Source organism: Serpula lacrymans (genome assembly GCF_000218685.1).
Source record: "Serpula lacrymans var. lacrymans S7.9 unplaced genomic scaffold SERLAscaffold_5, whole genome shotgun sequence".
Taxonomy (NCBI): domain Eukaryota; kingdom Fungi; phylum Basidiomycota; class Agaricomycetes; order Boletales; family Serpulaceae; genus Serpula; species Serpula lacrymans.
Window position 1 is genome coordinate 222890 of NW_006763294.1, and position 21765 is coordinate 244654.

Here is a 21765-nt window from a genome sequence, read left to right on the forward strand (position 1 = left end):
GGTGGATAATGGAGAAGGTCCAAAAAGTGCACAGAAAGGTCCAAAGGGTCCAAAAGAGTCCAAAAAAACGGTCCAAAAGCAGTTCAGGAAGGTGCTAAGGCTTCCTAGTGATGCTACAGGGTTACACCTGTGTTCCCCTTTCAATACTACACTGATATTAACAGAGAAACCGCCTCGAGACAGCGTTGGTTAAAAGGGCTTGTATATGAGTCAACAAAGTGACTTAAGCTCCCCAAACACTGCAGGCTGAGAGAGGCTCTAGGCAACAGCAAACTGAGGCAATGCAGGTGAGCTTCACAGGCTATAGGCTTGTTCTATCTGATAATAGACAGAGCAGAAGAGATTGGAGCTTTATGCAAGCACGAGATATACCAAAAAGCGAAAATATAGGCCAAAAAATCGAAATTGTCACAGGGACAGATGGAGTGGATGAATTGCCCCCAAAATATAGGTGTGTAGAGCGATTATATGGTGCAATAGATAGGCCAAGTATGGCCAGAAATGAAGCACAGAGAGTGGAGGAGTATAATAGGGGTGGAAGTGGTAATCAGACAATGATAGGGGCTCACAGGGAGATCAAACTCAAAATCCACCACTCTGAGGAATCTCCTAGGGTTTTCAAGGTTGTAGAAGACAATGGTAGGAGTTTGGGGACAATCAGATAAGGATTGGGTGAGATATGGCACTGATAAGGCCAAAAAAGTGTTCAAAATGAGGTTCCAAGCAACAAAGGCTTATAGGGAGTGATCTAGATGGAATCAAAACAAACAGAGATGATAGAGAGGGTTATCAGAGACCCAGAAGACAATTTGCAAGAGGGATAAGCAGTAGGGTGCTTGGATGATGAGGTATGAAGTCAGGAAGATGACTAGAGCACAGGGCTCATAACCTGTTCAATTGAAACTTCTGGGAAGTGTCTAGCCACTTGCTGAGAGCTAACAGGGACAGAACTAGAGTCCAGTATAAGTAACTATATTATCAGAGAGTACAGAATGTGTACAGTACCCAGAGTCCAGTATGAGTAACTAAAGAATAGGAATACTGGGCTCTGCAATACTAGTCCGAAGTTTTATAAACAAAGGTAAACAAATCAGCCACAAAGGCAAAATTATAGAATGCTTAGTGAATACTGAACAATAGAGCAAAAAGAATAAAGAGGAAAGTGATTTAGAAAGAAGGGAAAATAGATAGCACAACTAGGTGCAGAATCACCAAAACTAACATTTATTTGACCAAGTAATGTGAGATGGAGCCAGGGGATTGCCTTGGGACGCAAGAGTCTGCACTGATTGTGACAACACCAACAAGACACAGTCTTGGGGCACTGGAGCAAAGACAACACTTAAAAGAAGAGGAAGAGGTGGGAGTGGTTACCCATTTGGTAGGACCAAGTTAGTGACAAAACCGGATAAACCCGGTCTCTGCCGAAGCAGCCATTGTTCTCCATGGAGCATAGCCACCACTCCATGGAGTAACCATTGTTCTCCTAGGAGCACAATTGTACTCCTAGGAGTCATTATACTGTAGCAAGTAGCACCTCCGACTATAAGTAGTAGGGGGTTTAGTATAGGAATACCTCAGTCGTTTCTATAGCCTCTCGGGCAGCGGCTGAGTTTTATATGTTTTATTAGTTAGTTGTTGGTAGACAACAGGAGGACTCACTGAGTCCTTCCCCATGTATTGCTCCTGTATATATACTAAAATACATGAGATACTGTACAGTTGTAAATAAAGTTTAAAGTCTGATGTTTAGCATGTGACCAGTCACATGGTGAGCCTAGACACTGGTCAGGTGATGTGTCACATGATTGGTCATGTGACTATGAAAAGTCCGAAAATGTAAAGTAAAGTAAATGGTCACATGACTGGTCATGTGACTTGGAAAAAGTAAAAGTAATACAAAAAATGAAGCGTAAGTAGGTGCTGGTATGTCAATTGTAACACTGATCCTGTCTTGCAACTTGTAAGAGTCTTAGTGATGCTGTGGCCTTCACCAGACAGTTGCTGGCTCTGATTGTTGTTGTCAGAGATGTCATCGATGCTGTGGGACAACATGAGGAACCTCAAGGTTGGAAGCAGGGCTGCTAGCGGGTCATCAGATGGAGGGGCGTCCCCATTGATGAAGGGATTGAATTGGTGCTTCAATATACTAGCTTTCCCAAGAATATCCGCCTCCACAAATTCAGGTTTGCCATGAATATTTTTTGGATTTCTATCCACAAAAATACCCTAGGGTTTGAGGTAAGGCCATTCGGGTAGCAATGACATGGCCTGTACAGCAGCTATGCGAAAACAGTCTGTAGCTACGCGAGGACACTCTGAACAAAGCTATTGTATCATGAAGCCTTACAGTCCAAGGTACAATTATTATTGGCATGTTACTCATTCTAAGCCTTATAAGGTCATTGTATGACATTATGGAAATTCCTCCGTCTCCTGATGCGGTAGGAATTGTCAGTGACATCCTGGAGTCCTTCTTCCATCATCGATTCCAAGAATTCCTGTCAGGCCATGTCACTGGATGTTACTAATTAGATAACTTACACGCTACACTTTGTCAGAGTCGAAGAATGGTTCTCAGCAGATTTATAGTAGCCGTTTGGTCTTGGATGAAAATTTGGACGCCGCCGAGCACGGATATTATTATTTTCAACAGCCGCTTTTATCTTAGTCTTGACTGGAACATTTGAACACCTGAAGCTTCACAGGTGGGCCCGTCATAAGAAACTGTGCTTCTCGGACACGGACATGTGTGTTGGTTGGGAAAATGTCATGAGAAAAGACACGATGTGGCTTGGAGAACCTGACAATGCTCAATTCCGCGATTCCACGGTTAATAATACCTTCGATAAGGTCCTCTAGCGCCTCAGTAAGGGTTGGGTTGACCGTATGGACAGGACATGGATGGGCACATGGAAAGAACAGCCTAATGATAACACCGTGACAGTTTTCTATTTACTATCACACTCACGAAAGTGTCTATATACTTGCCAATCGCAACACCTGAGCCTTGTTTAGAGCTAATTCTCTATTTTCCTATAGGCAGGCTTGCAGAGATGCTCTTGGCACCGCTTACTTTACTCGCTGTTGCCTCTGTCATCCTCGGGTGCGCAGATCACGACAGCCACGATCATACCCTTCACAGGAGAGAATATCCTCAAGTTCCGCTCACACCTCCGTATCGTCCGCTCGTCTGGAGTGATTTCAACGTGATCCACACTACGGATACACACGGATGGCTCCTCGGACACCAGAAGCTTTCTTTTCCAGAGCCCGATTATAGGTAAGCATGATAGGTCGCGTCAAAGACTACACGAGTTCAAGGTGTTACGTGGCGATCGAATACTAATGGTTGTGATTGCATGGCAGCGGAGACCTTGGTGATTTTTCTAGCTTTGTCGCGCATATGAAACAGATTGCCATTGTGAGCACTCGTAATCATCGAAAATGACAGACTGTTGATTACATACAGGAAAAAGATGTTGATCTCCTGCTTGTTGACTCTGGTGACTTGCACGATGGTATTTGACTTCCTCCGTCCGAAGCTCGTGTTTTACATAGCTCAATCTCTGTATTAGGCACTGGTCTCTCAGATGGCTTCCCTCCAGGCGGCGTAGATGCTCATGATGTATGTTTCCTAGTCATGTGGTCGATCGCTCGAGCACACTAAGCACACTGACCTAGTCCAATAAATTTATGGAAATGCTTCCGTACGATGTTATGTCTATCGGAAAGTGAGTATGTTTTCTCGTCGTGATTTGGAGTTTTGACTGATCATCTACAAGCCACGAGTTGTATATCTATGCAGACACGCTTGACATGTAAGTTTACTTGGTTCAAAACCCTCGTCTGTCCGTGCGATGTCCTACAATCAGGTACAACAACTTCATTCCGAATCTGCACGGCCGGTACCTCTCCTCTAACGCCAATATCACTGTCTTCAATGAGGAGGGTGAACCTGTCAGTGTACCTATTGGCAGTGAGTATGGTTCATATATAGCTTCATGCTAGCCTTGGCAAAACCACTGGACTTTTGCTGATCATGACTTCCTAGACCGCTTTACCAAATTTACCACGAGAAAGTAAGTTAGTTTTTCCTTGCTAGTTGATATACTTAGTATCGCTCTCGTGTGTGCAGGGGTCGACGCGTCACTTCCTTAGGTGTTCTCTACGATTTTACGGGAAATGACGTAAATACTACTGTGCAGTTTGTAGAAGATATGGTCAAGGAACAATGGGTGAGTTTCTTTATAATGTACTCTATAACCTGTGTCAATTAACTATTCGTGTCCTCGCCTCTATTTGCTTTGCTGGAACTTTTCCGTCATACGTCAATTAATAGTTTGCAGAAGCCATTGCTGAAGAGCCTGATCTATTTGTTCTTGTAGGGTGAGTCAGAGCCGCATGCACCAGCTGTGAGATACGTATCAACTTCAACTATGTTACTATGTTACAGACACATGCCAGTATCGTACGACCATTGTACGTCTCGTATACTCTTTGGAAAAATCCTCAACATCAATGATCTGAACGTACTGAACAGGGCCCACTGTATTTGACGCAGTCCGTGCCGTGCATCCTTTGGCACCTATTCTGATCTTCGGAGGCACGTACTTAAATGCTCATGTAACGCATAACTAGAGTTTTAATAGTGCTGACTTGGTAAACTCAAAGGACACACGCATATACGAGACTGCCAGCAGTATGACGGACGTTCTATGGCGCTTGAGAGTGGACGCTACATGGAGACGATTGGTGAGGCCATTTTGCGACTGTCATATTTGTGTAGCTCCTTAATCGAGTTTACATTTGGGATAAAGGTTGGATGAGTGAGTACTTTTCATACTTGACCAGTACGTGGGCGATTAATTATGGTGGATAGGTGCGGACCTTGATGCTGCCAAGGGTAACGCGAACAACATTTCTTTCACAAGGAGATATATGGACCAGAATCGTGTTACTTACGAGGTATGTCGAAACATCATTTTCAGTACTCGTTCACGTCCTGATTCATGCAATTCATAAATCATCACAGTATCACACTGGCCAGAGCAATTTTACTTTTGACACTTCTGAGGGTCGAAACATCACCTATGGCTTGCAGGAACTCGCCGTTGCATTCGATCTAGCATATATGTATGGAACATCTCCACAGGATTACACCATCAACGAGTGAGCACCAACAGTGGCTTACCGAATTTTTCTAACGAGGGTTTAACACTAGAAATCCTTACCCATCTAATGGCTCGCTGCTGTCTTTATTCATCGAAGATGTAGGCATCAATCTTCTGTATTCAGCTTACCGAGCATCCTCACTGTTCGTTGTAGGCCGTCCCAGTTGCCCTTGCCATCAACAACACACGTGCCTCGATCCCCAACATCATGATCACCAATTCCGGTTCTCAGCGCTTCAATATCTTCGCTGGGCCTTTCACCAAGAACGATCAACTCACCGCATCGCCATTCACCGACTCATTCCTCTACATCCCGAACATCACCTTCGGTGTCGCAAGCCAGGTTCTCCCTGCGCTGAATCAGGCTGGCGCTGACGAACGCCGTAAGCGAAGCGAGTGGGATACCGAGCTGTGGGCCAAAGGATACGTGGATATGCGCTTCCGTGCATGGCGGGAGGAGATGGATCGGAGAGCTGGTATTTCGCGTCGTGAGTCGCAGAACCTAACGTTGGGTTACGTGACACAGGATGTGAGTGGCATCATGTTTCTTATCACAAATTTAAGGAAACTTACGACATTACGCTGGTGCCTAGGGATGTCCCGGCGCTGGTGACGATACATTACATACCCCACTCCCGTACTATTCTGTCCCGGACTTCATTGGCAGCAATAATCCTAATGTCACGGACGACACTCCTATCGACCTTGTTTTTGTCGACTTCATCGAAACGCAGCTGCTGGGTATTTTGAACGGGCTACAGAGCGGGAAGAACTACACTAGTGCTGATGTTGATCTGTATAGTCCCATTCTTTCTAACGAGGCGCTTGGGCTGTATGCACAGGCGATGTGGAACTGAACGTGTGTGTAGTAACGATCGTCAATGTTATAATATCATCTCTGTCGCACTTTCGAAAGAGGCGACAAAACTGAATATTCAATGTCCCACTCTTTCATGTCTTAACTACTATGGATGAGGGGGAGCAGGTATAGTTTAATCAATAACCAATTATATTGCTGCAAGTTGTGGCAAATGCCTATATCAGAAAAGAAGCTAGAGTAAAGAGTAAGTATGATGTGAGTGCTACGTGTAAGGGATAAAAGAGTGTGGTGATGTGGCTACATGTCAGGGTCGTAGAAGATGCTGATGTTAAAGACAGATATCAAAATGTAAGCAAAAAACCAAAAGAGTGAAAGGTAAGGCAATTAGAGAGTGTCGACGTAAAGGAGCGTGTGTAATTAGTATTTTGCAGATATGGGTAACGTAAGAAAAGAAACAAACAGTCGAGAACATGTAACTTTCGAGTCGTATACTGACTGGGGCCAAATAATCAGTACTCGCCGATATAAGACGAAGTGCTAGGCTCATTAATGCAAAAGAAAGCGACGGTTGATATGATAGAACAGGTATCTCAGTCGTGTCGTTTAACCCGGGTCGGTGCCGCATGCTGGTAACCTGGGTGGTTGCCCACGATATGCCTCCACACAGCATCTCGTCCAGGGAATTCCTGACCACATGCTGAGCATACCAAACAGATGGGGAGGTGTAACGTAGCAATATGTCGGCTAATGTTGGCGAGAAGCAACTGCCTATTGCAACCCTCCCACTCACAGCGCACCGCATCCTTCAATCCCAGCTTCAAACCGTGATGCCTCGTGAGATGCTTTTTGACGTTATTTTTGCTAATCGGCTTGCCACAGGGTTCGAGGCCCCAACGGCAGACAAACTTGATATCAGCAAGTTTGGAAGTACCAGGCAAGCTAGAAGAACCAGAGCCAATGAGCTGCACTCCAAGGGTATTATTGATGCCAGCGCCCATTAAGGGGAGTGGGGCCTGCAAAACATTAAACTGAACTCCCTGTGTAGGCTCAGGCTGATCGGCGGGAAAATCAAAGGGGATGTCTTGCTCGAGCATAGCCGCAGAGGTGAAGCCGTCCTGGTTGAACACGCTGTACGAATTCTGGAAAGCGTGACTGTCGTTTTCGGCGATAACTTCAGCGGCATTGTCGGTACATGAGAGCTTTAATACGCGGTTCCTATAGGATGGGATGGCATAAATTAGTGAGTGATAGAAGAGAGAAAAATAAGGAATACTCACTCGTTATACATATCAGCGGCATAAGCAGCAGCGTATGCTTGCGCTTCGCTGGCTAGAGATGTGACAGACCCTTCGGAAAATGCAGTCCCAATATCCATTGGAGGTACACCTTCGCTCTGGGCCTCTCCCAATACAGTATCAGAGTAGTCGAGAAGATCCACAGGGCCACACAATGCTTGAACTAGGTCGGTGTCTGATTCAGCTTCAATACTCTCCTGTAAGCTATAATAAGACGTTCAGTAAAATAAAAGATAGATAAAATATGGTATACATACGCGTTGAAGATTATTTTAGAGTGCTCCGCGGCAGTTCGATGAGGAGGAACATTGTCGTTTAACATCTGACACATGCGGATTGAAATAGAATGGTGTGCCTCATCAAGAGTTTCGGAAGGACGGGGGGCCCAGGGATCTGTGAACATCGGAAGCGGTAATCTGTAAACGAGTATCAGTAACTATACGAGTGAATAAAGATATCTAGATACTTACGCTGATTGATCCGCTGGACCAATTGAATGAACAGTACGACTAACAGGCCACCCGACAACGTCGGAGGTGGGCGCGGTGTAATTTGCTGGATACTCGTTGGGTTTGACGCCTGCGTCGCCAACGTAGTGAGGGAGCAAGTCCACCTGATCGTCTATGGGAAAGTGTTGGGGAACCGTGTTTGAATCCATGTCTGTTCCAAGACTATGGCTATAAGAGAAGAGCAAATGACGGTCAGTTATAAGGTGCAGAAAAAGACAGGATACATACCTAACCAACATATTCTCGTCAAATAAGTCAGGGTTATTGAAGTTCATGAATTCGTCGATGTCGAAATCCATAGAGAAGGACATGATTGTGATAATGGAGTAAGGAAATAGTAGGGAGTAAGAAATATCAACTGGGGGGATGAGTTTGGATGGGAAGATGAGAAGGAGGGAGTGAGGGGTTTTATCGGGTACCGGTCAATGAATGTCTACAGCAAAGCAACGCTTCCGCTTCGCGTCGTCAGATGTATTTCCGTGAAGGCCACCATAAAGGAGCGGAGTAGTAACTTCTGAGTACAGATCACATTTCTTCGTCCACAAACGCTTGATTAAGACCAGTCATACACACAGGGGCAAAGCTTAAAGCTATTGTGCTTTCACACTTTCACGTTGGCTTTAGCACGTATCCCCTCATTCTGACAAGCGGATATTAGTACCTTGGACAATTTCGTCGGGGACAAAAGACGCACCGCACACGACATATTTTTCTTCCTCCCACTAAGTTAACCGTCCCTGCCCATCTAAAGAAGGCAAGTCGGAAAGAACGTGCCGGGAGGTTGACAGGTCCTGTCACCATTGTGAAGCTTTGACCGTGCCTATTTTCAAGCCACAATCGATAATTTGGGCTTTACGAAATACTTTGTACGACGGGAGAGTGTTTCGTGTACTTCCGTGTCTTTCCAAGAACGCAGGCTGAAGTCGATACTCGCAGCTTTGACGGTGAAGGTATCCCAGCAGGGAGATGCACAATGTGCTTATGGACACCAGCACCATTATATCGCAATTTCTCTCCGATGTCGCAGCCTATGAACAACTACACGAGGCCACAAGTTAATCAACTTGGTAGCATCCACGACCACTCACTTATTCACCTCCTCTTCACGGATAAAAGGGACACCCTGGCAACGCTCCTGCAAACCAGATAATCATTGAGTACCCCCGAGTCATTACCTCCTTGGCAAATCGTTGTTCTGTAATATCGGGGAGATAAATCGTTGAAATGAGGTCACTTTTATTTAGGTAAGTCATCTAAACAGTACTCCTCGCGATCGAACTCGTTGTACAGATACACCTCTGATGGCCATCAGCACCACAACATAACACTCTTCCAAAAAGACGCAAAAATGCATACCAGCCACGGCTTATCATCGACATCCATCGGCTCCCTGGATGCCATTCACGACAAATTCAACTTCATATCAACCATAAACTGATGCATCAACTTCGTAAAAACGACATGTGCTTAGAAAGCGACTTACATAAGATGTTAGTATGTGCAGTCTGTCAGGGTGTTGTAGCTCACATCTATTATATTTCAGGAATTTAGTAGCTGCAATCAGTAGTGAGCCCATGTGTCCGAACGAAGCTTTGTATACCATCATCTCATGATCTGCGCCAAGGGGGAATTAACTTGGACCTAACTTTAGGCTAGATAAATCTTGTATTACGGCTACGAGGTACATTCCAAGCGATATACTTCATAACCCACTTCCTCATACGGATGTACCTTGGGAAAGTATCATTTGTTCTATAAACGATGCACCGCGCTCCTAATTAAAAGAAGCTCACCAATTTCAGCTCATTGACTGCACGCCTGAGCACTTCTACACCCCCATTGACAACCATCTCCACTTTATTCTCGTCTACGCGCTCCTCAACACCAGGCGCCCCGATAGTTGGATTTGCTTCTGGACCGGGCGTATATTGATCTGTGAAACAAATAGTTAATCGATATGACAAGACTCACAAGTTTAATGCTCACCCATTCCCGAGGTAATGAAGGCGCTGTGTTTTTGTGGACTGATGCTGCCTAGCTCTCGAGGAAATTTCTTCAGAAGATATTGCAGAATATCTTGCGTCGAACTTTTAGGTGTGAGGAAAATGAGCTTGAAACGAGACTCTGGATCAGATGCCAAGGAACAGTTGTCTTCAGCCATCCTTGCGCCGTAGGAAATAAATTGCTGAAGTACGTTCAATGCTATGACACATCATAGTCAACTAAATACTCACAATCGATCACAGGTTAAGTTATTGACCAATGGACATTGCAATTCACACCCGATTTTACAACATTCTGTGACACGAAGAAGCTCTTTCGACGTCACGAGATGTCACACTGCAATTTACGATTCCAACCAGATCAGTTGGTAAGAGGAACCGTCGATGGGGACACTAGCGCTTGGTATCCAAGCATAACATGCAACGAGGAGACGTAGTGTCCAGATAATCCGATCCAGGGTAGATAAGCCAGTTGATAGGGGTTAAAGTTCCTCACTCAAAGCAAGACAAGAATGACGAAGCCAAGCCTCCACGTTTCTTTATGTTCATATATCTTCTAATTGATAAACGTCATATGCAACCTCTTCATACGGATGGACCTACAATAAACGCAACAGGATACAGATATATTGAGTAAAAGGTACGATAGTGACTACAAACGAAACTACTCACAGCTTTTAGTTCCTTAATCGCAGCAGATAGCTCTGCCCTTTCACCCTTATCATTGACTAAAACCTCTACTCTATCCTCCTCCACAAACTCTAACGTACCCCGCGAACCTATGGTAGGGTTTGCTTCTGGACCAGGCTTGAACTGTCCTACATCCTCGGCGCATTGTTGTGACAAAAAAAAACTTATGAAGTTGACAGGATGTTATAACTAACCGGTCCCTGGAATTATAAATGCACAATGCTCGTAGTGCCCAATCTTGCCTACCTCTTGAGGGTGTTTTTCGAAAAGATGCTGAAGAATAGTTTGCGTAGAGGTCCTTGGGGTAAAGAAAACGAGCTTAAAACGGGGCATTCTAGCACAATATTTTTAACGAGCCTCTGAATGAGATGATGTTGGTGGTGGAATACGCAATAACTCTTAACTTAGAGAAGATATGTTTCACTTTGTGGTCATTGTAACAGGCAGAAGCGCCCAGGTCTATTTCGGACTCCGATACACGTAGCTCTCGCTTCGTAAAGTGTCGCACTCAGAATAGACGGATACCTAAGGTCTCTTTGTGAGCGGGAATCTCAGCTTTGAGTTCTCTTGAAGTCTAACGTTCACCATATCGCAGCGATATGAATCTCTCATTGTACAGCGTCAATGCATTTCTCATTTTAGACTCGGAAGGACACCGTGTCTTGGCCAAATATTACCGACCCAAGAGCCATCCACAGGGCGAGTCCAAGGATCTTCTTACGCTGAAAGAACAACGTGCATTTGAGAAAGGTCTATGGCAAAAGACCAAGAAACCAGGAGGTGCGCCTGTAAACTTGATATCTATGTTACTTTACTGACATATATGCGTATAGGCGACATCATACTGTACGACTCTCACCTCGCAGTCTACAGACACTCCCTCGACCTCATTTTCTACATAATTGGTGGATCTACAGAAAATGAGCTTATGCTCTACTCTGCTTTGGTCGCCTTTTCCGATGCAGTCCACATGCTTCTTCGAAATCAAGTCGAGAAACGCGGGGTACTAGAGAACCTTGATCTTGTTTTACTCTGTCTAGACGAAACCATAGATGATGGGTACGCTGCATGCTACTGGATTTTTTTGGCCTTGGCTGACTCCTACTGTAGCATTATAGTAGAGACAGACTCGACGACCATCGCCTCGAGGGTCAGTCGTCCAAAAGCAGACACCACCGAAATCGTGATAAACGAGCAGACAATCATGAGTGCTTATCAAACAGTGAAGGAGAAGATGCAACAAAGGATAAACCAGCTATAGATTTATCTTCCTTTACATCATATCTTTACTCCTTCAGTTGACTCGGTATGACACGATCGAGCCATCATACACTATACCCTTACAGACCATTTGATAAGAAACTGTCAGCATTAGATATCCCAGGTGCGTTACTTAAAGCAAATCTTGACCACTTAGATTTAAATCACAACCTCGACGGCCTCTTCCAATTCCCAAGAACATTATTAATAATTCCCAAAAAAATAAGACATCAAGCTCGTAATAATTTACACCGAGTTTTACACCGACAAGTCATACAACTACAGCAAGAAAGTTACATGCTAATAAGATGAGATAAATTAGAATAGATTAGGACCAGCCCTCTGAAGCACCTCCGCGGGAAGATGAGTATTCTGCACTCTAATTCCAACCTACAGCGGCCGTTGATGATGATAATGATAGTTGCGATCGATTTGGAATGAAACCTTGATATACATTCTCATTTGAGGTGGTGGGAGAAATCGTGATTGAGCCACGGTCAAGTCCGATGTAAAATGTTCTGCAGACGAGCTATACCATACTGAGCTGCGCGTCCATCACGAAGAGAAAGTAATGCTACGAACCTTGCTCATGCAACCCCACTGTGAACGGCTATTTCATACATTGCAGCGCCAGAAGCGGCGACGATAGTCAATGCGTATGCTACTTTCTGTAGCGTCGACGTGTCTTCCTTCGATGGGACGATGAAGTCAGGGTGCTCGTAGATGGCGTAGGGGCGCATGATAAGAGATGGAGGATATGTGGATGACGATGTTATACGATAGAAGACAATGGCTCTGGAGTGAAACAACCAAGTGCAGATGATGGTGCTAGCCGCGAAGACGAGAGCTTAAGACAACGAAAGTTTCAGAGAACAATGCAGTAGTGATACAGAAGAGAACAGTCCAGAGATGATTCAAAATGAAGCACTGTGAGGTGTAATATATGCAAGAGCAAGCCCCGATGAGGATGGGAGAATGATGGTAAACCGAAAACACGAGCCCGTCTTAAATAGCGGCCGCACCATACTGACTGTCTCGAAACGCTGTAAAGATAGGTCTGTCCAAAAAATGTGACAGGTATCCTTGAAGTAGGCACCGGTTCGCATCTAAGCGTTTCCTTGCACAGCAAGACACAGCCCAGCCGGGGGTTCAATTATCATCTTACGTGTCGTTCCTACAGCTACTACTAGTATAATATTAGTTTCCTTTTCAAGTTTGCCGAAAGCGCGCATTCTTCATTCACTCAGTTAGAGTATATTCAGAAGCCTTGTACAGTTATAGTAAAGATGATGGCAAAGGACCTCTGACCTATGCGAAACTGATGCGGAGGCAAGACGCTGCAAGGTCCGGGTCCAGCTGATTACCGATAACGAGACACTGGAATGGGTTGGACGAGGAACAAGCTAGAACGGATATTAGAGCCTACCGACGAAACTAAACTGCAACTGGGGAATATTGAAAACATGGTGATCGTACAAGCCAGGGTCAGGCGCCGGCTGAGCCATCAACATTGCATTCCCTACAGTACCATTCTCAACATGTTCTTATTGCGATTGCTTAGAAGGTAACTTGATCGGGGAAATGATGATAAATGCATCATATGATTCAAATTGCATCATTGAAGGTTAGTACATAGCATACGCTGGTCATACATAACAGATACGAAGGAACACTCAGAAGCACGTGCATGAAAGGAATCATATAAAGAATCTCTATGGGCACAAAAGGCAAGTCAGCACTACGCGAAGGCAATTTGAGTTAAAATAGAAAAAATACCTTAGAACAGACACACAAAGTTACTAGGGAAAACGTGTCTTCCGGTTTGTCTTCTTGCTTCATCAAGCAGTTCACCGCTCCACCACCCGTCTTCTGGCGTATCAGTCACTGCAATAATGTCGCCTGCCTGGAAATCAAACTCTTCTTCTATGGTCGCCGAATAATCATAAAGCGCTTTCACTATGAATAATGGGATCAATGTATCAGCGTTAACACCGGAATTCCTGGCTTATCAATATTGATGTGCTTTATAATATCAACTCACCGTAAAAGAGGATAGGCCTGCCGTCATCTGTATATGTCCCAGTTGGAGGGGCCGCTTGACGGGGCGGCTGAGGAGACGGAGATCGTGCCGGACTCGGAGCGCGGTATGCATTGTTTCCGTAGTGATACATATTGTTGGGCGGCGGCTGCGTCACAGCAGTGTTATAAGACCGGACAGGCTGATGCCCATATGCCGCCTGAGGAGGAGCATTGTATTGGTTCGGTGCTGGTTGAGGTGGAGCATAATGCCCGCCCGATGATGGCGGCGGGGGATCGTACCCAACGTGAGGAGGCGGTGGGACATATACCGTGCGAGAGGCATAGTTTGCTGGAGGCTGAGTCGTTGGCCCGTTATCGTAACTTGGTCTCTGCGGTTGGTTCATAGGATGGTATCGAGGATCACGGTTCTGCTGGCCCTGCCCTGGAGCACCATATTGTTGAGGGACGTTGTTGGTATACATACTATCGTGATGAACACTGCCGTCGGGGCCAAGAATGATGCCAACAGGGTTAGGCGTGACTGGCCTTTGTGAAATTGAGGGAGCACGGACTGGCTGGTTGGGAGGTGGCGGATGGTATACATATGGAGCAGGCTGGTTTGCAGGGCTAACACTCCTCGAAACAGGCTGTGCACCAATCCCAGCATAGCCCTGGCGACTAGTGGGACGCACCCCATTCTGTTCTTGGGTCGGAGCCGCAGTGGGTGGAGGACCTGTTATACTTGCCCGATAACTATTCGATCTGCTTCGAGCTTCCCCGGGGAATGGCCGCTGGTAGTTGTTGACGACAGATTCTACAGGGAGGTTTGTAGCAGTAGGCGGAAGTATTTGCTGGGGTGGTGCAGACATAACTGCTGTCGGGGGGTTGGGCGATGTTGGCCGTGACGAGGCCATGGGGTACGAGCCCACGACAATCTCAGCCGAGTTGCGATATCCTTGCTGGGGGTCTACTCTTCCACCATTGCTGGGGGATGGTGTATTAAGTGAAGACCCCTCAAAAGTCCCCTTCCGCATAGGTCCCTGCCCCGCACCCGGCGGCGGGTTTCGCATACTTTGCCTACGCGTGGTTCCGCTCGCAGCACTAGTGAGCTCCGCCATCTTTTGAACTAGAGGGTCACCCTGCTCGCCAATGGGCGGTGACGTACGAACTTGTGTCCCCTTCTGCTGCTGTGGATCATTGTTGGGGTCAACTGAATATGCTGCATTTCCAACAACTAGCATAGTACTATTCACCGTTGGATCGATAGGATCCACACCTCGAGGATCATGTGTACTCTTGGGTCTTCCCCGCGTACTTGCTCGCCTCATTACATCTGGCTGCGGCGATCGGGATGATCCATTCACATTAGCGGATTCAGTAGCATTGGTAGGGGATCGACCATTCTGGTATACTTGAGTCTGACTTCTCGCGAGTGTGGCTTCCGGAGGTACATCTCTCGCACCACCACCGCCACCACCACCACCTGCGCCTACTCCTGCTCTATTATCTTGAGGTTCCTCTTCTGGGGGAGGAGGTGCGTTTCGTGGGTTCGCAGCCCGCTGAGAAGATCGTGTATAACTAGCGGGCCTTGTGCTTATCCGATTGGCTGAGGGTGGAGGGGCGTCGGTATTGGCATAGTTCACGAATGCAGGGGGTTCTGGCACGGCATTTCCAGTTCCATAGTCTCGAACAAAGTTCTCCATGTCTTTGTCTGGCTCCATCTGTTCTAGCGCGAGCCGCATTTTCTCGCAAGACTGATAATATATTAGCTACAGCAGCCACCACAACATGCCGGAATATCAAAACTCACCTCATCATCAGAGACACAAACCGTAGAAACAGCGTTTGCATACGCCCACATATTATCCTTCATAAACTCCATACGCTCTTCTTCTAGGTCCTGGCAACTGTCACAAAATGCCTTCCAATCCTGCTCCCACTTCTGCGCCGTCTCCTGATACACGCGTGTGAACTGGCTATAATCATTCCCGTTAACCTGTACAGTCTGCTGCGCCCGTTCAAGTTTAAGATGAATCTTCTCAAGATCCTTCCCTTGAACTAGCGTGGACTGGGCAGTGTATGAGTTGATACGCAGACAATCAGACTCGTATTTCTCGCGTGCCTTGTTTGCATGTTGTTCTCGAGTTTGCTTCACCTTGAACTCTTTCTCAATAGTCGCCTGGAAGTTCTTTTTGTGATGCGTTTGTTTCGCGAAGAAAGCAGAAGCCTGACCCTCCAGGTCCGTGCGTATCTGTTGGCCAAGCTGCAGATGGCAGGCTGCTTGCTTATCGGTCTCTAGCCGGAGAGTGTCCAGTGAATTCCGTAGCTCTCTGTGATCGTCGTGGTTAGATAACCCAATTGGACTAGCGATGTTAATATTTAAGCTAAATTAAGATTATCCGTCCCTGGGCGCTGGGAAAGATCATCTACATGCTAAACATGGTTTGCAAAGTGCATGCGGCATCCGCAGCAGTACACGCATGAGCAAGACACTAAAGCATGTGTAGGAGAAAGGGCTCAGGAATGCAAAGATCCAGCATGTATGGTGCGGACTTCCTGATCGCACCCACGAAAGTTCGGCAGAGGCGGTTCACACCACTATTGCGATATGAACTGATGCCTTCCTGCACGAATACTCGAGCGTCATCCGGTGACGGATGCGGAACTCGAAACAGGCTGAAGAAGAAGAAAAGTGGAAAGTAAAGTGTGATACACACCCAATCTCGTCCTTGCCCATGGCCACTTTGGCCAATTTCGCAAGCTTTTTAGCGTATTCCTCTTCAATGGCGGACCTGAGACGACGATAGCGCTTGAGACAATCACTGGAGAATGCCACCAAACGGGAAGCTCACCTCTCCTTCCAAAATGCCCTCAGTTCATCCATAGTCCTCGAAGCCCCACGCATGCGTGCAAAGAGGACATCGACACCTCCATCACCAATACCCCAGAAAGCGTTACAGAAGTCGAGTGAGCGATGCGACAAATCAGGTGAGTTGGCTCTAGCGTATTTGGCCAGCGATGTTGTCGACGACTGTCGTCGTGCAGACATTATAGACGGAAGCTCGTTAGCGTCAATGGCTTGAGTAAAGGGTTTCAGCGCTGTCAGTTGTAAAGTCAAAAGGTTTCCTTGCACTGGACTGGGTTCGCGTGGGTTCGGTATTATCCGGTATATGTTTACCGCATCAGTATTTAGTAGCCTTCTGTGCGCTGGATGTGCCATGACACAGCTTCTTTCTGATATTCCATTCGCTGCAAACACTTTTTGAATGTAACAGAAGGATAACCATCATCTTGTCGACCATTTGGCTTATCGAGAACTGCAATCTTTGCTTTAATTTTCAAACTTTTCGTGACGCGCACAAATCGGGGTTACATGAAAGCCGTTTTGAGCGTCTATCATACCAAGCTAATATTTCCTACCGTGTTACGTGGGAGGACGCACTGCTTGTCCAAAAGTTTTTGAGTTGTTACTTGCATATGGCCATCAAAACAACACTGCAAGTTGATGAGTAAGATATGACTTATCTATATCATAGGCCATGTGTCTCGGATTAAATTCATTGACGGGTGATATAATACAAATATAGGAAAAATAGATAAACTAGTTCATCTTTTGTTTTTCGAAACAAGGCATTTACCAGTTAGTTGGGGAAAATGAAACGATAACTTTGAGCATATACCCGTTAAACAGCAGCATTTGTTCCGGCTGCCGTTGCGCCAGGTGCTGCACTAGCTGCGGTCCCAGACGTTCCAGGTCCTACCCCAGCCCCACCTTTCTCATTGGTAACTGCCCTCCCAGTATCCATACCTAGCTTGTTATATTCCACCTTCCGTAACATGTTCAAGAAAAGTGCCAAAAAGATGGGTCCCGCAAACAGATCGAGGATACCATAAAATACCATCTCGCTCGTTGGGGTTATCACATTTCCACCCTCGGACAGACCCCAACAGATTGGATAGAGCATCCAGATGAAGGTGAGGTAGGATGAGGCGACAAGGAATCCTGTACGTGAGCCTGCACCGGCTCGGAACGGGAATCGCGCTGAGTGACCAAGCAATCGGTAGCTACAATAGAATGAGCTCGATCCATATAAAAAACGTTGCACAACCTTACCATAAATAGAACAGCGAAAAGAGACCGAATGCGAAGTATCCCCACTTGTAGGAGCTAGTGGTGAGGGCGCCGACGAGTCCCGTAACCACAAGAACAAGCGCAAAGAAGATCGTTGTAAGGATATCGGAGTAAGACAAGCCTGTCAGGAGCAACAAGCCCAACAACAGCAGAGGAGCGTTGATAAACCATTGGATGTAGCGAACATACTTAAAGAAGAAAGTGTCAACATTTACAGACCTTGACATGACAAGAACAGATCACATACCCAAATCTGACGGGTTGGATGTCCTCCGTAATTGCGACCAAATTCAGCAGGAATGGTGGTATAGCCTAAGTCGGATGCCATCGAAAAGTATGCGATAGTCGACACCGTAAGGACAATGATGGGAATCTGATGGAAGTAGCGGTGTCTCTTCACACTCTGCATCGACGTTGAAATTAACCAAAGTAAAACCATGACAAAATAAAGTACTCACCGCTCCGTGCCAAAATATAGCGATCAACATGGAGAGCAACATAACAGCAAATACCGCCCAAAGCCAATCAGATGCATGTGTAGTAATGTGACGGTCTCCCGAAACAGGGTTGTTCTGGAGTGCGTCGTTTGACATGATGCTCTATGAGTGGAGGGGAAATGTGTGGTATGGAAATGAAGAGGATGTAGGAGCGGAGGAAGCGGTGAGTTTTGAGGATTTGCAATCTGCCCTTCTTATATAGCCTGGCAAAAATATTTCTTGCATGAGTCATCACGTACGTATGGAGCCAAGATGTTACTGAGACAGGCCTCCGAAGTATCCCTCAGCTTTCCGCCCCGCATCTATACTCTCAGACCGACCTTGCCCGTGCAAATTGTATGTGTGACCGGATCCTTGGAGCTTGCCACACCACTGGCTCCGAACTGAAAGAATAAGCTAGACCCCCCATATCAAATCAGACGATCGCAGAACGGCATAGGCAGGTCATTTGAATGGCTCGTCAGCGCAGTACCCACTCGCAGACCAAGTCGCAGACTCAAGAAAGGGGTCAAAGTTTCCAACGCCGCGGCATAAATTCCGGGTGACGTCACGTGTGACTGAATTGCGCGTCAGCCTAGGGGAAAAGAGTTCAGCACTTCAGGGGCACAAATTGTAATCGTTGCGTGGGCTTATAACGACTAGGACGAGTTCAACCGCTCCTCCGGAAAACACGTCATCTTCACAAGGTAATGATATGATTGAGTTGCGCATTGTCACCACAAAATGAGAGTTAGGAGACTTCGCATTGATCATCGCCGAGCCTCAGCCTCATCTAGAACCAAGAACCCAATAATCGGCCGAATCAGAGTATGGGCAAGGCCCCGGCGGGAATTGTTGCGACCAGGGAAGAGGCTATGGTGTCATCATTAGCGGTCACGATCGGGGTCACCACGAGAAGAGGGGTATAGATCGATTCAGTCACCAGGTCACCTAACAGAGGTATAACAAAATAAAAATAGAAGCGAAACGGGGAAGACAGAAAACTCAATGCAGTCACAGCAAATGTTATCAACGGGCAGCCTGCCACAGTATTCTGTCTCAATCTATCCCATTCGATCAGATACGTCTCGTGTAAATAGAGACCTTTTTGGGTCGTGCCTCTCGCGGTCGTCTTTCAGCATGCTACAAGGGAGAAATGTCGAACTTTTAATTAGTAACAGAGCCTCAAATAGTTTAATTTTAACTCACCGCGCATCGACCCTCGCATCCTCACCTTCAACGCCGATAGCTGCCTGAGGGGTTTTCGCCTCAAGAACCTGCCGATCCACACCATCAGATCTCATTGTAAGTCACACAGGCGCAAAGCTAAAAAAGGTGCTGGGACGGAAGGAGAACTCACGTAATGATTGTCACAATGTGGACAATACTCATCGCTTTCCTCATACGCAGTCATATCTTTCCGAAATGCCTTCTTGCACTTCTTACATATGAATGCCATCTCAGTCGTCTTCGCCAGTCTATGGTCCTGCGATTCGGCATGGCATTCGGCGCAGTCAAACCATTGTTTGCAACAGGGCGCGCGGATCGAAACTTGGGCATTTAGGACGTGTTTGCTATGGTCGGGACATGGTGGGGAACAGGTCTCGGCATGAAAGCGAAAGGCAAAGCTGACAAAAGCTCACTAACCACATTTGAGTAACAATTCTTTCAGAGCAGACTGCAAATCCTGTCAGCGGTGGGTGTCCAAGCTACCCCCTAGTGTTGTAGTCACATATTTTTGTATTACATAATCGAGAATTTCCGAGCTTATTCCGAAACTTCGGATAGCCTACATGCCGTTCAAACGCTCACGTTCCCACACTGTAAATGGTATACAGACTAAAGCCAGATATTGTTCACAGCCCGCTGGAATCAATTCATATGGTTCAGACAAGAAATCGCCCTCCGGGCAGTCCTGCACCCGGCCCTATGCAGATATACCATGTGCTTAATAGTAGTAGAATTTTATATTGGTATCACAGGACCAGAAACTTTCATAGTATAAGGAGAAGTATCTAAAACTTTTTATGAGTATGTAGTAAAACCACCTTTTCAGCGTGGAAGTATGCAATGTGGTTATCACGCCTTGTACGACAATAGAACTACGTCATCATCAGAGAATGCAGAGCTAGACAATGATGACATTGATGACAAGTCAACTTTGCCTACACGGCCAAAAATGGAATATACCAAAAAGATATAGTGCGGAAAGGATACCAGGGACAAGTTGCTGACCTTCGCCTGACTTAAGTAGGATATATGTATGACACAAAACCAAATTTGTATGATGGAGGTCGGCCTAGAGATATCGGGACGAGCTTTTACGTAGTTATTCGAGTTACAGTGCTCAGGTATCGTACGGACGTAGTAAAGAGGTTCGGCAGATGTGTGCCACTGGATGTTCGGACATGCTTGTAGCTAGATGTATAATGGATGTATGAGACTGCACATCCGCCTTATATATGTACTATATTGTCTGGATATCTGACCAATAAATCTGTCAGACATGTGTCTGCATCTATTCTTACTATCTCAACCTTTTGCTTCGGAATGTAAGAGCGAGTGATACTCAACAGTATATTTTGTCTACAAAAGCACAATAAAAATGCATAGTGATAAACAACAATCTCATGTGCATGTGAGTCTTACATATATTACACAGAGCTCGAGTACATATTTCAGTTTAAGTTGAAGAAACAAGAGTGTAAGGATAAAATAGACCTGCATGTTTACAAAAATCAAACCAGATCCGCTCAAGAACTTCCTCTTCGCTTGCATTAGGTTCCATGTTATCATCTGAACAGTCTTCCAACCAGCGCTCAATAAACTGACCTTGCAGCGGAATTCTTGGGTCCCATTTGGACCACGAGCCATTTGGAAAGTTCGGATTGGCACCAATGAACGCAAACCAAAATGCATCTCGGCCCCATGACCAATGCTGCAATTCCTTGGGCACGGTGACAAGCCACTCCTGAATCTGTTTGGACAGCAAAAACCAATGCCGTGTCCTTAAGTGGTTGAATAAACATGAAAGCGGGAGAAAATCGACCAGAATGTCGTCAAAGGTGCTCGAGGATTTGGAATCATTGCCATTGTCCATAAAGCATGTCTGTCAAAGAAAAATCAGAACAAATATGATTTAAATAAAAAGAACAAAACACTCACATCACCAGAGTGAAGTGACTGTTCTGATGACCCAGAATAATTCCAAGAAACAGCTTGAACAACTGGCGCTGTGAATGGCTCATATTCTTCTGCTAGAGTTACAGAAAACTCAACTGGTTAAGAAATATTACACAATATAAGTCGATGAAAGACAATGCAGGGAAGTTGAAAGACTTGCAATGCCATTATCAACAAGATGCCTTGGTAGAGCACCCGGAAAAC

The 21765-nt window shown here is 45.9% G+C and overlaps 9 protein-coding genes across 9 annotated transcripts; 4 read left to right on the forward strand and 5 right to left on the reverse strand.

Annotated features, from left to right (window-relative positions):
* Positions 1-16: 16 nt before the first annotated feature.
* SERLADRAFT_384380 (uncharacterized protein) lies at positions 17-193 on the forward strand (the record flags this gene model as incomplete). The annotated part of the gene is made up of 1 exon (XM_007316236.1): positions 17-193. A coding segment is annotated over one exon (177 nt), but the record flags the coding sequence as incomplete, so codon positions are not given.
* A 160-nt stretch (positions 194-353) lies between these two features.
* On the forward strand, positions 354-543 carry SERLADRAFT_384381 (uncharacterized protein; the record flags this gene model as incomplete). The annotated part of the gene is made up of 1 exon (XM_007316237.1): positions 354-543. A coding segment is annotated over one exon (190 nt), but the record flags the coding sequence as incomplete, so codon positions are not given.
* Positions 544-3056: 2513 nt separating this feature from the next.
* SERLADRAFT_447390 (uncharacterized protein) lies at positions 3057-6085 on the forward strand (the record flags this gene model as incomplete). The annotated part of the gene is made up of 19 exons (XM_007316238.1): positions 3057-3106; positions 3146-3283; positions 3370-3424; positions 3473-3521; positions 3579-3628; positions 3685-3734; positions 3786-3821; positions 3876-3979; positions 4055-4082; positions 4139-4238; positions 4343-4389; positions 4457-4482; positions 4544-4606; positions 4675-4757; positions 4876-4968; positions 5036-5172; positions 5225-5273; positions 5329-5703; positions 5768-6085. 19 exons carry the CDS (start codon positions 3057-3059, stop codon positions 6029-6031), a joined length of 1797 nt encoding a protein of 598 aa, XP_007316300.1.
* A 499-nt stretch (positions 6086-6584) lies between these two features.
* Positions 6585-8109, reverse strand: SERLADRAFT_435973 (uncharacterized protein; the record flags this gene model as incomplete). Its single annotated transcript, XM_007316239.1, has 5 exons — positions 6585-7209; positions 7272-7493; positions 7547-7705; positions 7760-7966; positions 8027-8109. The coding sequence occupies 5 exons, from the start codon at positions 8107-8109 to the stop codon at positions 6585-6587; spliced, it is 1296 nt and encodes a 431-aa protein (XP_007316301.1).
* A 1363-nt stretch (positions 8110-9472) lies between these two features.
* SERLADRAFT_367743 (uncharacterized protein) lies at positions 9473-9959 on the reverse strand (the record flags this gene model as incomplete). The annotated part of the gene is made up of 3 exons (XM_007316240.1): positions 9473-9529; positions 9592-9731; positions 9785-9959. 3 exons carry the CDS (start codon positions 9957-9959, stop codon positions 9473-9475), a joined length of 372 nt encoding a protein of 123 aa, XP_007316302.1.
* Positions 9960-10311: 352 nt separating this feature from the next.
* SERLADRAFT_384388 (uncharacterized protein) lies at positions 10312-10927 on the reverse strand (the record flags this gene model as incomplete). Its single annotated transcript, XM_007316241.1, has 3 exons — positions 10312-10400; positions 10474-10619; positions 10686-10927. The coding sequence occupies 3 exons, from the start codon at positions 10822-10824 to the stop codon at positions 10347-10349; spliced, it is 339 nt and encodes a 112-aa protein (XP_007316303.1).
* Positions 10928-10957: 30 nt separating this feature from the next.
* SERLADRAFT_462838 (uncharacterized protein) lies at positions 10958-11840 on the forward strand (the record flags this gene model as incomplete). The annotated part of the gene is made up of 4 exons (XM_007316242.1): positions 10958-11029; positions 11087-11271; positions 11325-11550; positions 11602-11840. The coding sequence occupies 3 exons, from the start codon at positions 11091-11093 to the stop codon at positions 11750-11752; spliced, it is 558 nt and encodes a 185-aa protein (XP_007316304.1).
* A 5462-nt stretch (positions 11841-17302) lies between these two features.
* Positions 17303-18707, reverse strand: SERLADRAFT_462848 (uncharacterized protein; the record flags this gene model as incomplete). The annotated part of the gene is made up of 5 exons (XM_007316243.1): positions 17303-17835; positions 17885-18090; positions 18150-18305; positions 18361-18602; positions 18670-18707. The coding sequence occupies 4 exons, from the start codon at positions 18493-18495 to the stop codon at positions 17454-17456; spliced, it is 879 nt and encodes a 292-aa protein (XP_007316305.1).
* Positions 18708-19276: 569 nt separating this feature from the next.
* On the reverse strand, positions 19277-20084 carry SERLADRAFT_462850 (uncharacterized protein; the record flags this gene model as incomplete). The annotated part of the gene is made up of 4 exons (XM_007316244.1): positions 19277-19521; positions 19588-19655; positions 19739-19952; positions 20026-20084. 4 exons carry the CDS (start codon positions 20028-20030, stop codon positions 19443-19445), a joined length of 366 nt encoding a protein of 121 aa, XP_007316306.1.
* Positions 20085-21765: the final 1681 nt, after the last annotated feature.